Source organism: Chelonia mydas, chromosome 28, assembly GCF_015237465.2.
Source record: "Chelonia mydas isolate rCheMyd1 chromosome 28, rCheMyd1.pri.v2, whole genome shotgun sequence".
NCBI classification, from domain to species: Eukaryota; Metazoa; Chordata; order Testudines; family Cheloniidae; genus Chelonia; species Chelonia mydas.
Window position 1 is genome coordinate 7,295,143 of NC_051268.2, and position 13,043 is coordinate 7,308,185.

The 13,043-nt window shown below is 48.2% G+C and overlaps 2 protein-coding genes across 13 annotated transcripts in view; one reads left to right on the plus strand and one right to left on the minus strand.

Annotated features, from left to right (window-relative positions):
- The window catches only part of LOC102934530 (zinc finger protein OZF), a 1,287,564-nt gene that overhangs the window by 555,412 nt on the left and 719,109 nt on the right, over positions 1 to 13,043 (minus strand). For 3 of the 10 annotated variants that reach the window (XM_043537271.1, XM_037887341.2, XM_037887331.2), the window contains exon 2: positions 2,133 to 2,215. The exons of the other annotated variants lie outside the window; for them this stretch is intronic. In XM_043537271.1, coding sequence (XP_043393206.1) covers positions 2,133 to 2,204 — 72 coding nt within the window. In that variant the 5' untranslated portion in view covers positions 2,205 to 2,215. The remainder of the gene's footprint in view (positions 1 to 2,132; positions 2,216 to 13,043) is intronic. 10 annotated transcript variants of the gene reach the window in all.
- The window catches only part of LOC102930400 (zinc finger protein 501), a 1,110,025-nt gene that overhangs the window by 405,756 nt on the left and 691,226 nt on the right, over positions 1 to 13,043 (plus strand). The window lies entirely within an intron of this gene.

Consider the following 13,043-nt stretch of genomic DNA (forward strand, 5'->3'; position numbering starts at 1 on the left):
CAAAGGTGTAGACACAATAGACCCTATCAAACTAACTGGATATCCTTATTTAATGAGATGAAAAATTTAGTTGCAGCTAATAGTGGTGATGTAATATACCTAGAATTCTGTAAGGCATATGACTTGGTTCAGCACAATATTTTGACTAGAAAACTGGAAAGATACAAAATATACACGGCATACATTAATATATTAAAAACTGGGATTGTAAATGGGAAACCATGGTCGAGTGGATTTATTTCTAGCGGGTTCCCGCAAGGATAGGTTCTTGGCCCTGTGCTATTTCATATTCTTATCAATGACCTGGAAGAGAATATAAAATCGTCACTGATGAAGTTTGCAGTTGCAGTTAAAGATGGGGGTGGTGGTGGTAACTAATGGAGTCTCAGTAGATTCAGGCTCCAGCACTGGGAGTCTGGGAAGTTTTCCCAGCCCTGGCTGGAGGGTTATTTCCTGTTCCACAAAGAGGGGGAAGTTCCAATCCCAACTCCTGTGCCTTGAAATTAGGCCCTATCTGACACTACACCCCATATTCAGCACAGTGGTATGATTATAATATGATTAGAACATAATTATGAGGCATTTTGTGCAAGATGGGTCACATGCAGTGTCATTGGAAAAGTTATGATTTGCTGAGTATGATTATCCTATTTGTGTGCATGGATCATGTTTGTATCTGAAGTTACAGATATTGACTATGTATCTGTATTTCAAATGTGCTTACTCTGGGTAACACCCACAACTAGCTTTTCAGGTATAATAATGAAGAAGCCAGACAGTGCTGATGGCTCATCAAGAAAGACAATGGACCATGGAAGAGCTTAGCCTTCCTGTGAATGTTTCAGCCAGCCTATGAGTCATGGCTACAATGACTCAGCAGGGCATGCTAGGGCATGTGACCTGACCACATGACACTGAACTCCATTTTGGTACCTGTATTTTTCCACAAACTGGACTGGGAACTGAGTTTGGAACAAAGGGTTCACCCCTATATGGGAAAGCTACATAAGGTGGCTGTGACATCATCTCTTGGCCTCATTCCCCACAAAAGAGAACTCCTGGAACATAAGAACAGAAGAATGGCCATACTGGGTCAGACCAAAGGTCCATCCAACCCAGTATCTTGTCTACCAACAGTGACCAATGCCAGGTGCCCCAGAGGGAGTGAACCTAACAGGTAATGATCAAGTGATCTCTCTCCTGCCATCCATCTTCACCCTCTGACAAACAGAAGCTAGGGAGACCATTCCTTACCCATCCTGGCTACTAGCCATTAACGGACTTCACCTTCATGAATTTATCTAGTTCTCTTTTAAACCCTGTTATAGTCCTAGCCTTCACAACCTCCTCAGGCAAATAGTTCCACAGGCTGACTGTGCGCTGTGTGAAGAAGAATGTCCTTTTATTTGTTTTAAACCTGCTGCCCATTAATTTCATTTGGTGGCCTCTAGTTCTTATATTATGGGAACAAGTAAATAACTTTTCCTTGTTCATTTTCTCCACCTGAGGAAGCACCTGAGGAACAAAGACTGAACAAGGGGAAGTGTTGGTCCCAGGGTAATGGGATTTCAAGCTTGTGTATGGAAACTTGGTGGACTGCTTCTATCATCAGTCAGGGTGAGAAATTGCTAATTCAAATTCTATCCACCGAGTTATGTTAGCAAATAACCAAAAACTCAAACTAAGCCTAAGTAATCTGCTTTGATCTGTTTGCTATCACTTATCGCTGGGAAACTGATTGTTGTCTTCTATCTGTCCTTGAGTGGCTTAGGTAAAGCACTCAGGTAGCTAAGTTGGATGCATGGCGCCACCTGCTGTCGTGTTGGGTGATAACACGGCCTGGAGAGGCTGGCTGAATCTCCAGCAAAGCAGTGTGAAAACGGCCAGCCCAGCTTGAGGGTTAGAGGGCACAGTCATTCCCAGAAGCCCCCAAGACTGCACCCCGGGGTGACAACCCATCACACCCTAGATTACACAAGTCTCAGCAGGTTTGTCACATCCTGTCCCCGCCCTTTCTCCACACTAGATAGTTCCTGCCTCCCACTGCCTCTAGCAGCTCCCACCCTCCTATGCATTTACTGCTCCTCTCCCTCCAAGCATAACCCACCACCAGCTCCCTAATAATCCCTTACCTGAGCCAGCTCCATTGCAGCCATTTCCTTCCCCCTGGGAGGATGGGATGATCTGGAGTGAAATGTGGACATTATTCTGTAGTCTGCCAGGGTGAGAAGGGCAATGTGAGAGAATTCAGACGGGGTTTTTGTCCATTCCGCATGCCGATTCCCCCCAGGATTATTCCCTGCTAATGGACATTCTAGGTTCTGCCACACTGTGAAGCACAGAGTGACCTTATTCCAGTACAGGCCTAGCCCCCTCCCACCAGGGTTCAACCCTCTGAGACATGGTGAAACCCTCCCAGTATCAGAGTCTCTCTGTTACACTTATCAAGTTTGCGGACGATACCAAGCTGGGAGGGGTCACAAGTGCTTTGAAGGATACTATTAACATTCAAAATGATCTGGACAAACTGGAGAAACGGTCTGAAGACAATAGAATGAAATTCAATAAGGACAAATCCAAAGTACTTCACTTAGGAACGAACAATCAGTTGCACACATACAAAATGGGAAATGATGCCTAGGAAGGAGTACTGCGGAAAGGGATCTGGGGGTCATAGTGGATCACAAGCTAAATATGAGTCAACAGTGTAACGCTGTTGCAAAAAAAGCAAACATCATTCTGGGATGTATTAGTAGGAGTATATAAGCAAGACACAAGAAGTAATTCTTCCTCTCTACTCCACGCTGATTTGGCCTCAACTGGAGTAGTATGTCCAGTTCTCGGCACCACATTTCAGGAAAGATGTGGAGAAATTGGAGAAAGTCCATAGAAAAGCAACAAAAATGATTAAAGGTCTAGAAACTATGACCTATGAGGTTTCAGAGTAACAGCCGTGTTAGTCTGTATTCGTAAAAAGAAAAGGAGTACTTGTGGCACCCTAGAGACTAACCAGTTTATTTGAGCATGAGCTTTCGTGAGCTACAGCTCACTTCATCGGATGCATAGCATATCGTGGAAACTGCAGAAGACATTATATACACACAGAGACCATGAAACAAAACTTCCTCCCACCCCACTCCCCCGCTGGCAACAGCTTATCTAAAGTGATCATCAAGTGGAGCCATTTCCAGCACAAATCCAGGTTTTCTCACCCTTTCCCCCCGCCCCCCCCCCACACACATACAAATTCACTCTCCTGCTGGCAACAGCCCATCCCCCTTTGAAACCCCTCTTTATAATGCGCATGATAATCAAGGTGGGTCACCTCCAGCACTAATCCAGGTTTTCTCACACCCCCCCCCTTTTTTTCCAAAAACCACACACACAAACTCATTCTCCTGCTGGCAACAGCTCATCTTACAATGTGCACAGCAATAATCCAAGTTTAACCAGAACGTCTTGGGGGGGGGGGTTTGCAGGAAAAAAACAAGGGGAGACAGGCTACCTTGCATAATGACTTAGCCACTCCCAGTCTCTATTCAAGCCCAAATTAATAGTATCCAATTTGCAAATGAATTCCAATTCAGCAGTTTCTCGCTGGAGTCTGGATTTGAAGTTTTTTTGCTTTAAGATAGCGACCCTCATGTCTGTGATTGCGTGACCAGAGAGATTGAAGTGTTCTCCGACTGGTTTATGAATGTTATAATTCTTGACATCTGATTTGTGTCCATTTATTCTTTTACGCAGAGACTGTCCAGTTTGACCAATGTACATGGCAGAGGGGCATTGCTGGCACATGATGGCATATATCACATTGGTGGATGTGCAGGTGAACGAGCCTCTGATAGTGTGGCTGATGTTGTTAGGCCCTGTGATGGTGTCCCCTGAATAGATATGTGGGCACAGTTGGCAATGGGCTTTGTTGCAAGGATAGGTTCCTGGGCTAGTGGTTCTGTTGTGTGGTATGTGGTTGTTGGTGAGTATTCGCTTCAGGTTGGGGGGCTGTCTGTAGGCAAGGACTGGCCTTTCTCCCAAGATTTGTGAGAGTGTTGGGTCATCCTTCAGGATAGGTTGTAGATCCTTAATAATGCGTTGGAGGGGTTTTAGTTGGGGGCTGAAGGTGACGGCTAGTGGCGTTCTGTGATTTTCTTTGTTAGGCCTGTCCTGTAGTAGGTGACTTCTGGGAACTCTTCTGGCTCTATCAATCTGTTTCTTCACTTCCGCAGGTGGGTATTGTAGTTGTAAGAATGCTTGATAGAGATCTTGTAGGTGTTTGTCTCTGTCTGAGGGGTTGGAGCAAATGCGGTTGTATCGCAGAGCTTGGCTGTAGACGATGGATCGTGTGGTGTGGTCAGGGTGAAAGCTGGAGGCATGTAGGTAGGAATAGCGGTCAGTAGGTTTCCGGTATAGGGTGGTGTTGATGTGACCATCGTTTATTAGCACTGTAGTGTCCAGGAAGTGGATCTCTTGTGTGGACTGGACCAGGCTGAGGTTGATGGTGGGATGGAAATTGTTGAAATCATGGTGGAATTCCTCAAGGGCTTCTTTTCCATGGGTCCAGATGATGAAGATGTCATCAATATAGCGCAAGTAAAGTAGGGGCGTTAGGGGACGAGAGCTGAGGAAGCGTTGTTCTAAATCAGCCATAAAAATGTTGGCATACTGTGGGGCCATGCGGGTACCCATAGCAGTGCCGCTGATCTGAAGGTATACATTGTCCCCAAATGTAAAATAGTTATGGGTAAGGACAAAGTCACAAAGTTCAGCCACCAGGTTAGCCGTGACATTATCGGGGATAGTGTTCTTGATGGCTTGTAGTCCATCTTTGTGTGGAATGTTGGTGTAGAGGGCTTCTACATCCATAGTGGCCAGGATGGTGTTATCAGGAAGATCACCGATGGATTGTAGTTTCCTCAGGAAGTCAGTGGTGTCTCGAAGGTAGCTGGGAGTGCTGGTAGCGTAGGGCCTGAGGAGTGAGTCTACATAGCCAGACAATCCTGCTGTCAGGGTGCCAATGCCTGAGATGATGGGGCGCCCAGGATTTCCAGGTTTATGGATCTTGGGTAGTAGATAGAATATCCCAGGTCGGGGTTCCAGGGGTGTGTCTGTGCGGATTTGATCTTGTGCTTTTTCAGGAAGTTTCTTGAGCAAATGCTGTAGATGCTTTTGGTAACTCTCAGTGGGATCAGAGGGTAATGGCTTGTAGAAAGTGGTGTTGGAGAGCTGCCGAGCAGCCTCTTGTTCATATTCCGACCTATTCATGATGACAACAGCACCTCCTTTGTCAGCCTTTTTGATTATGATGTCAGAGTTGTTTCTGAGGCTGTGGATGGCATTGTGGTCCGCACGGCTGAGGTTATGGGGCAAGTGATGCTGCTTTTCCACAATTTCAGCCCGTGCGCGTCGGTGGAAGCACTCTATGTAGAAGTCCAGTCTGCTGTTTCGACCTTCAGGAGGAGTCCACCTAGAATCCTTCTTTTTGTAATGTTGGTAGGCAGGCCTCTGTGGATCATTATGTTGTTCAGAGGTATTTTGGAAATATTCCTGGAGTCGGAGACGTCAAAAATAGGATTCTAGGTCACCACAGAACTGTATCATGTTCGAGGGGGTGGAGGGGCAGAAGGAGAGACCCCGAGATAGGACAGCTGCTTCTGCTGGGCTGAGAGTATAGTTGGATAGATTAACAATATTGCTGGGTGGGTTGAGGGAACCATTGCTGTGGCCACTTGTAGCCTGTAGTAGTTTAGAAAGTTTAGTGTCCTTTTTCTTTTGTAGAGAAGTAAAGTGTGCGTTGTAAATGGCTTGTCTAGTTTTAGTAAAGTCCAGCCACGAGGCAGTTTGTGTGGAAGGTTGGTTTTTTATGAGAGTATCCATTTTTGAGAGCTCATTCTTAATCTTCCCCTGTTTGCTGTAGAGGATGTTGATCAGGTGATTCCGCAGTTTCTTTGAGAGCATGTGGCACAAGCTGTCAGCACAGTCTGTGTGGTATGTAGATTGTAATGGATTTTTTACCTTCAGTCCTTTTGGTACGATGTCCATCTGTTTGCATTTGGAAAGGAAGATGATGTCTGTCTGTATCTGTACAAGTTTTTGCGGGAAGATTGAAAAAATTGCATTTGTTTAGTCTGGAGAAAAGAAGACTGAGAGGGGACATGATCCCAGTTTTCAGGTACATAAAAGGTTGTTACAAGGAGGAGGGAGAAAAATTGTTCTTCTTAACCTCTGAGGATAGGACAAGAAGCAATGGGCTTAAATTGCAGGAAGGGCGGTTTAGGTTGGACATTAGGAAAAACTTCCTAACTGTCAGAGTGGCTAAGCACTGGAATAAATTGCCTAGGGAGATTGTGGAATCTCCATCATTGGGTATTTTTAAGAGCAGGCTGGAAAAACACCTCTCAGGGATGGTCTAAATAATACTTAGTCCTGCCTTGAGTGCAGGGCACAGGACTAGATGACCTCTCAAGGTCCCTTCCAGTTCTATTATTCTGTAAACCAAAGGCCAGAGAAGAGCAGAATCAAATGATTCACTTTGGGGGATTCTCCCTGTCATTGTCCCCAAGGCAGCTGTCTCAGGTTTACAAAGCCGTTTGATACTCCAGCCTTTATGCAGTCTCTCCTGGGAGTGGCCCCTTTCATGGGCTGGGCCTAGTTTTAGCTTTAGGAAAGCATGACCCCACGGGCTGTAAGACTGGGCCTTTTTGCCTCAGCACACCTTGTTTCTTTCTGTGGCTCCCCAGTGACTCCATAGGAATAGATACGCCTGATTGAGACTGTGAACATAAGAACAGCCCACTGCGTCAGAACAATGCTCCATCTAGCTCAATGGCCAATGCCAGGTGCTTCAGAGGAAATGAACAGAACAGGGAATCATCAAGTGATCCATCCCCTGTCGCCCATTCCCAGCTTCTGGCAAAGAGAGGCTAGAGACACCATCCCTGCCCATCCTGCCTGTGACACTGGCAGATGAGGTGTTAGCTCTTGCAAAAGCTCCCAAGTCTTAATTGAACATGGACAAACGCAGAGCTGGAATCAGTCTGGCTCACCTGTGTTAGTATTGTTAGAACAGGTATGAGAATTATAACAATGTGTTTCGTGTTTAGATTTTATTGAATGCTTTATTGAGTTGCTGCCTGGGTTAATATCTGACTAGTTGCATTGTGAGCCTCTGTGGCTCTGTAAATCACCGGACAGGAGAGAGACTTTACCTCAGAGAAGTGCTGTTTGGCAATAGAATGAATTACACCCTGCCTGGCAGGAAAGGTCCATCAACACCAGATAGACTATTATGGGGTGTTAAAGAAGACAAAAGAGTGTTGTTGTGCTCTTGACTTCCCATTAGCTGAGCTTGTAGCTCAGAGCACATGGCAGGAAGGGGATAAAAAACCCCATACAGAAGGAACTGATGATCTGTATGCTGCTTGGACTCTGGGGGGCGAAGTTTCTAGGCATAAGCAAGAGATCCCCAGCTCCTTAGCCTGGGTTAGTCCTAAAGAATATGTAGAGCTTGCTTATTAGAGAAGCTTCTATTACCTTTTGAAAATTAAGACTGTAACTCATCTGCATGTGCTTTAATCTGCTTTAACTTTGTAAACAACTCTCGTTTCCTTTTAAATAAATCTAAATACAGGTTATTACAGGACTGGCTACAAGCGTTGTCTTTGTTGTGAGATCTAAGATTCAATTGACCTAAGTAAGTGACTGGTCCTTTTGGGACTGGCAGTAACCTTAACACTGCTATGATTCATCGTGTAAGGCAGTGGTTCTCAACCAGGGGTCGGGGGCCCCCTGGGGGCCACAAGCAGTTATCAGGGGGGCTGCCAAGCAAGGCCAGCATTAGATTTGCTGAGGCCCAGGGCAGAAAGCTAAAATTGCTTCAGCGCATGAGGCTGAAGTCCAGGGCTCTGAGCCCCACCACCAGGGGCTGAAGCAAAAGCCTAAGAAATGTAGTTTTGTGGGAGCCCTCTGACATGGGGCCCCAGGCTGTTGCCCTGCTTGCTACCCCATAATGCCAGCCCTGGCTTTTCTATGCAGAAAACCAGTTATTGTGGCCCACGAGGGCCATGGAGTTTTTATAGCATGTTGGGGGGGGCCTGAGAAAGAAAAAACTTGAGAACCCCTGTTGTAAGGGACCATCCGTCACAAAGGTGAGTTCACCTGTGTGGTGAGATCTACGGGATGACCCAAGGGGACTGTCTGTGATTCCATGTTAATGCTGTTACAGTGCCTGAAGCCTTTACACTGGATACTTGGTTGGTGAAATCTACAAATCGACCTCACAATCAACTTGGGGTTTGTGCCCTGCTTCTTACAGTCTGCCTGAGGCTGGTGCTCATGCTCTCGAGTCACTGAAGACAGCGTTACAGGGACTTACGGGCACAACGCCTCCAGCAGCAATTGGCAGCCATGCAGAGCAGGCTTCACAGTGACACCGTGTGGGCCAAATGGTCCATGGACTCAGTCAAGCCCCAGTTCTCCTCCAGTGCACATCAGCATCCCGGCAACCTTCGAGGAGGGTCAAGGCTGCCACTCGTTCAGTGATGATGGATCTCCAGCAGAGCATCACCCGCGCCCCATGACCCGCCTTGTCTCCTGAGACAGAGGTGAGTGAGGGAGGGTGCACAACATATCCTGGGGAGTAGAGAAAGGGATAACAAAACACACCTTCTTTGGGTCACCCCTCAGGAAGTGAAGGTGAGAGGCATTGTGGTGGCTGTAAAGGGGGAGGGGAGGGAGTGAGCAGGAGGGAGCAGCACCCTCCAAGGCAATGTTGCCAGGGGGTCTCCCCAGCACATCAGGCATGGGGCTGATAGGGAGCCATTCCCTGGGTCTGGGTGCCTGTGAAGGGCTATATAAACCCCACACTGTCACAGAAGGGGTTAAACTGCTGCCGTAGTCTGGACTGGCCCAGCTCCTCCCCACCCACAAACCATGCCAGGACTGGAGCAGGAGTTAACAGGAGAGACCTTCTCTACTCATAGGGGGGCACCCTGGGAAGGGAAAAGTCTGTGGAGCAATTCCAGCCCCAAAGAGAGGGCTGGCAGCATTCAGGGCTCTGGCCTTCACTGAGGGAGGCCCAGCAGTTTGGCACTAGTTTGATGGGCTGGACAGTCTCTCACTGGGGGCTGCCAGCAGCCTGGCACATGGAGTGGCCTGGGGAGCAGGAAGAGGGACAGCATCCCAGACAGCACACCAAGAAGGAAAATGTAGAGGGGACAAGGGGCACTGCAGTGAACTCAGCACCCGTCCTGAAGGCCATTGGCAGAAAGTTGTCCTCTCCCTGGCCTACGGGGGTTAGACAGTGACACAGAGATCCCTTGGCAAAGGGTCACTTGGGCCTTGTCTACACTATGAAATTAAGTTGAATTTATAGAAGTCGGTTTTGTAGAAAGTGTTTTTTACAGTCGATTATGTGTGTCCCCAAACAAGTGCTCTAAGTGCATGTAGTCGGCGGAGTGTGCCCACAGTACCGAGGCAACTGTCGTCTTCTGGAGCGTTGCACTGTGTGTAGCTATCCCACAGTTCCCGCAGTCTCCGCCAGCCATTTGAATTCTGGGTAGAAATCCCAGTGCCTGATGGGGCTAAAACATTGTCGCGGGTGGTTGTGGGTACATATCATCAGGCCCCCGTTCCCTCCCTCCCTCCGTGAAAGCAAGGGCAGACAATCGTTTTGCGCCTTTTTTCTTGAGTTACCTGTGCAGACGCCATACCACGGCAAGCATGGAGCCCGCTCTGCTAACCGTCACCATATGTCTCCTGGGTGCTGGCAGACGCGGTACTGCATTGCGACACAGCAGCAGTTTATTGCCTTTTGGCAGCAGACAGTGCAGTATGACTGGTAGCCGTCGTCGACGTAGTCCAGGGTGCTCTTTTAACTGACCTCGATGAGGTCAGGGGCTCCTGGGCAAACATGGGAGTGACTCAGCCAGGTCATTTCCCTTTTAAGTTTTGTCTTATGGCGATTCAGTCCTACAGGCAGTGCACTTTTTAATCAGCAGCCAGGAGATGACGATGGCCAGCAGTCATACTGCACCGTATTCTGCCGAGCACCCAGGAGATGACGATGGCGAGCCGTCGTATTGCACAGTCTGCTGCCAGCAAGGTGTATAAAGATAGATGAAGTGGATCAAAACAAGAAATAGACCAGATTTGTTTTGTATTCATTTTCTCCTCCCTCCCTCCGTGAAATCAACGGCCTGCTAAACCCAGTTTTGAGTTCTATACTTGAGGTGGCCATTCTGTTTCTCGCAAAGCCACCCCCTGTAAGCCAACCCTGTCAGCCATGTTGTCAGTCGCCCCTCCCTCCGCCGGAGCAACGGCAAACAATCATTTCGTGGCTTTTTCCCTGGATTGCCCAAGCAGGAGCAGATGCCATAGCACAGCAAGCATGGAGCCCGTTCAGCTCACCACAGGAGTTATGAACATTGTAATCACCTCACGCATTATCGTGCAGTGTATGCAGAACCAGCACCTGAAAAACCAGGCGAGGCGGTGACGGCAGCGTGGTGATGAGGACATGAACACACTTCTCTAAAACCACGTTCCCCCGCAATTTGGAAATCATGGTGTTAATGGGGCAGGCTCATGCCGTGGAACACCAATTCTAGGCCAGGGAAACAAGCACAGAGTGGTGGGACCGCACAGCGTTGCAGGTCTGGGATGATTCCCAGTGGCTCCGAAACTTTCGCATGCATAAGGGCACTTTCATGGAACTTTGTGACTTGCTTTCCCCTGCCCTGAAGTGCAAGAATACCAAGATGAGAGCAGCCCTCACAGTTCACAAGCGAGTGGCAATAGCCCTGTGGAAGCCTGCAACACCAGACAGCTACCTGTCAGTCAGTAATCAATTTGGAGTGGGCAAATCTACTGTGGGGGTTGCTATGATGCAAGTAGCCAACACAATCATTGAGCTGCTGCTATCGAAGGTAGTGACTCTGGGAAATGTGCAGGTCATACTAGATGGCTTTGCCGCAATGGGATTCCCTAACTGTGGTGGGGCTATAGACGGAACGCACATCCCTATCTTGGGACCGGACCACCAGGGCAGCCAGGACATAAACCACAAGGGGTACTTTTCAATGGTGCTGCAAGCACTGGTGGATCACAAGGGACATTTCACCAACATCAACGTGGGATGTCCGGGAAAGGTTCATGACGCTCGTGTCTTCAGGAACTCTGGTCTGTTTAAACACCTGCAGGAAGAGATTTACTTCCCAGAGGAGAAAATAACTGTTGGGGATGTTGAAATGCCTATAGTTATCCTTGGGGACCCAGCCAATCCTTAATGCCCTGGCTCATGAAGCCATACACAGGCACCCTGGACAGTAGTCAGGAGCTGTTCAACTATAGGCTGAACAAGTGCAGAATGGTGGTAGAGTGTGCATTTGGACGTTTAAAGGGTCGCTGGCGCAGTTTACTGATTCGCTCAGACCTCAGTGAAACCAATATTCCCATTATTATTGCTGCTTGTTGTGTTCTCCACAATCTCTGTGAGAGTAAGGTGGAGACGTTTATGGCGGGGTGGGAGGTTGATGCAAATCGCCTGGTCGTTGAATACGCGCAGCCAGACACCAGGGCAGGAAGTGGTGCGCATCAAAGAAGCTTTGAAAACCAGTTTCATGACTGGCCAGCGTACTGTATGACACTTCTGTTTGTTTCTCTTTGATGAGAGCCCGCCCCCTTAGTTGACTCTAATTCCCTGTAAGCCACCCGCCCTCCCGCCTTCGATCACAGCTTGCTTGCAAAGGAAATAAAGTCACCATCATTTAAAAAACATGTATTCTTTATTAATTGATTATAAAAATAGGGAGATAACTCACAAGGTAGCCCGGGTGGGGTGTGGGAGGAGGGAAGGAAAAGGCCACTTTAAAACTTGTTGAATGCCAGCCTTCTGTTGCTTGAGCTGTCCACTGGGGTGGAGTGATTGGGTGCCCAGAGCCTCCACCCCACGTTCTTAGGCGTCTGGGTGAGGAGGCTATGGAACTTGGAGAGGATGGAGGGTGGTTAAGCAGGGGCTGCAGTGGCAGTCTGCGATCCTGCTGCCGTTCCTGAACCTCCACCAGACGCCGGAGCATGTCCGTTTGATCCCACAGGAGCCCCAGCATTTCCTCATGCATCCTCTGATCTTCCTGCTGCCACCTCTCCTCACGTTCATTGGCCACCGTCCTGTACTCTCCTATTGTGTCCCTCCACACAGCTCTGTCAGTGCCGGATGACTGCATGAGCTCAGAGAACATTTCATCGCGTGTGCGTTTTTTTTGCCGCCTTATCTGAGATAGCCTTTGGGACGGAGAAGGGAGGCTTGAAACATTTGCAGCTGCTGGAGGGAAAAAAAGGGAGTGAAGATACATTTTACAGAACAAAGGCTATACTCTTTCACGGTGAACAACACTATTCACATTACATAGCACATGTGATTTTGGTACAAGGTCGCATTTTGCATCTTATATTGAGTGCCTGCGGCTCTGGTGTTAGAGATCACACATGCAGGGCCGGGCAACAGAATTCGGCTTGCAGGTGGCCATGGTAAGCCATAGTCTTTCGGCTTCTGCAACCTTCATAACAGCAGCCCCCTCCTTTCCCATACCAAGCAAAGCCCGTTGAGTTGGCCATTTAGTGCTGCAGTTTTCCTGTTAACGTGCAGCAGCAGAAACCAAACTAACCCCCTCCCCCCATCTAATTCTCTGGGATCATCGCTTTTCCCCTCCCCCCACTGCCTGGCTGGTATCAGGGAAGATCCCTGCTAGCCAAATGCAAACAGCTCAGCGCCAATGCCCTGCCCCTCCCACGTGAGAAACTGTGGGGAGGATTTCTTTTCAGCCACAGGCAAACAGCCCAGAAGGAACAGGTACCTCTGAACGTCCCCTTAATCAAATTCCCCTATTTCAACCAGGTTACCATGAACAATATCACTCTCCTGAGGAGAGCACAGAGAGATAAAGAACGGATGTTGCTTGAATCCCAGCAAACACCGGGACCATACGCTGCCAGGCTTTGTCATGCAATGATACCAGATTACTTGCTACTAGTACGGCATGGTAAAGTGT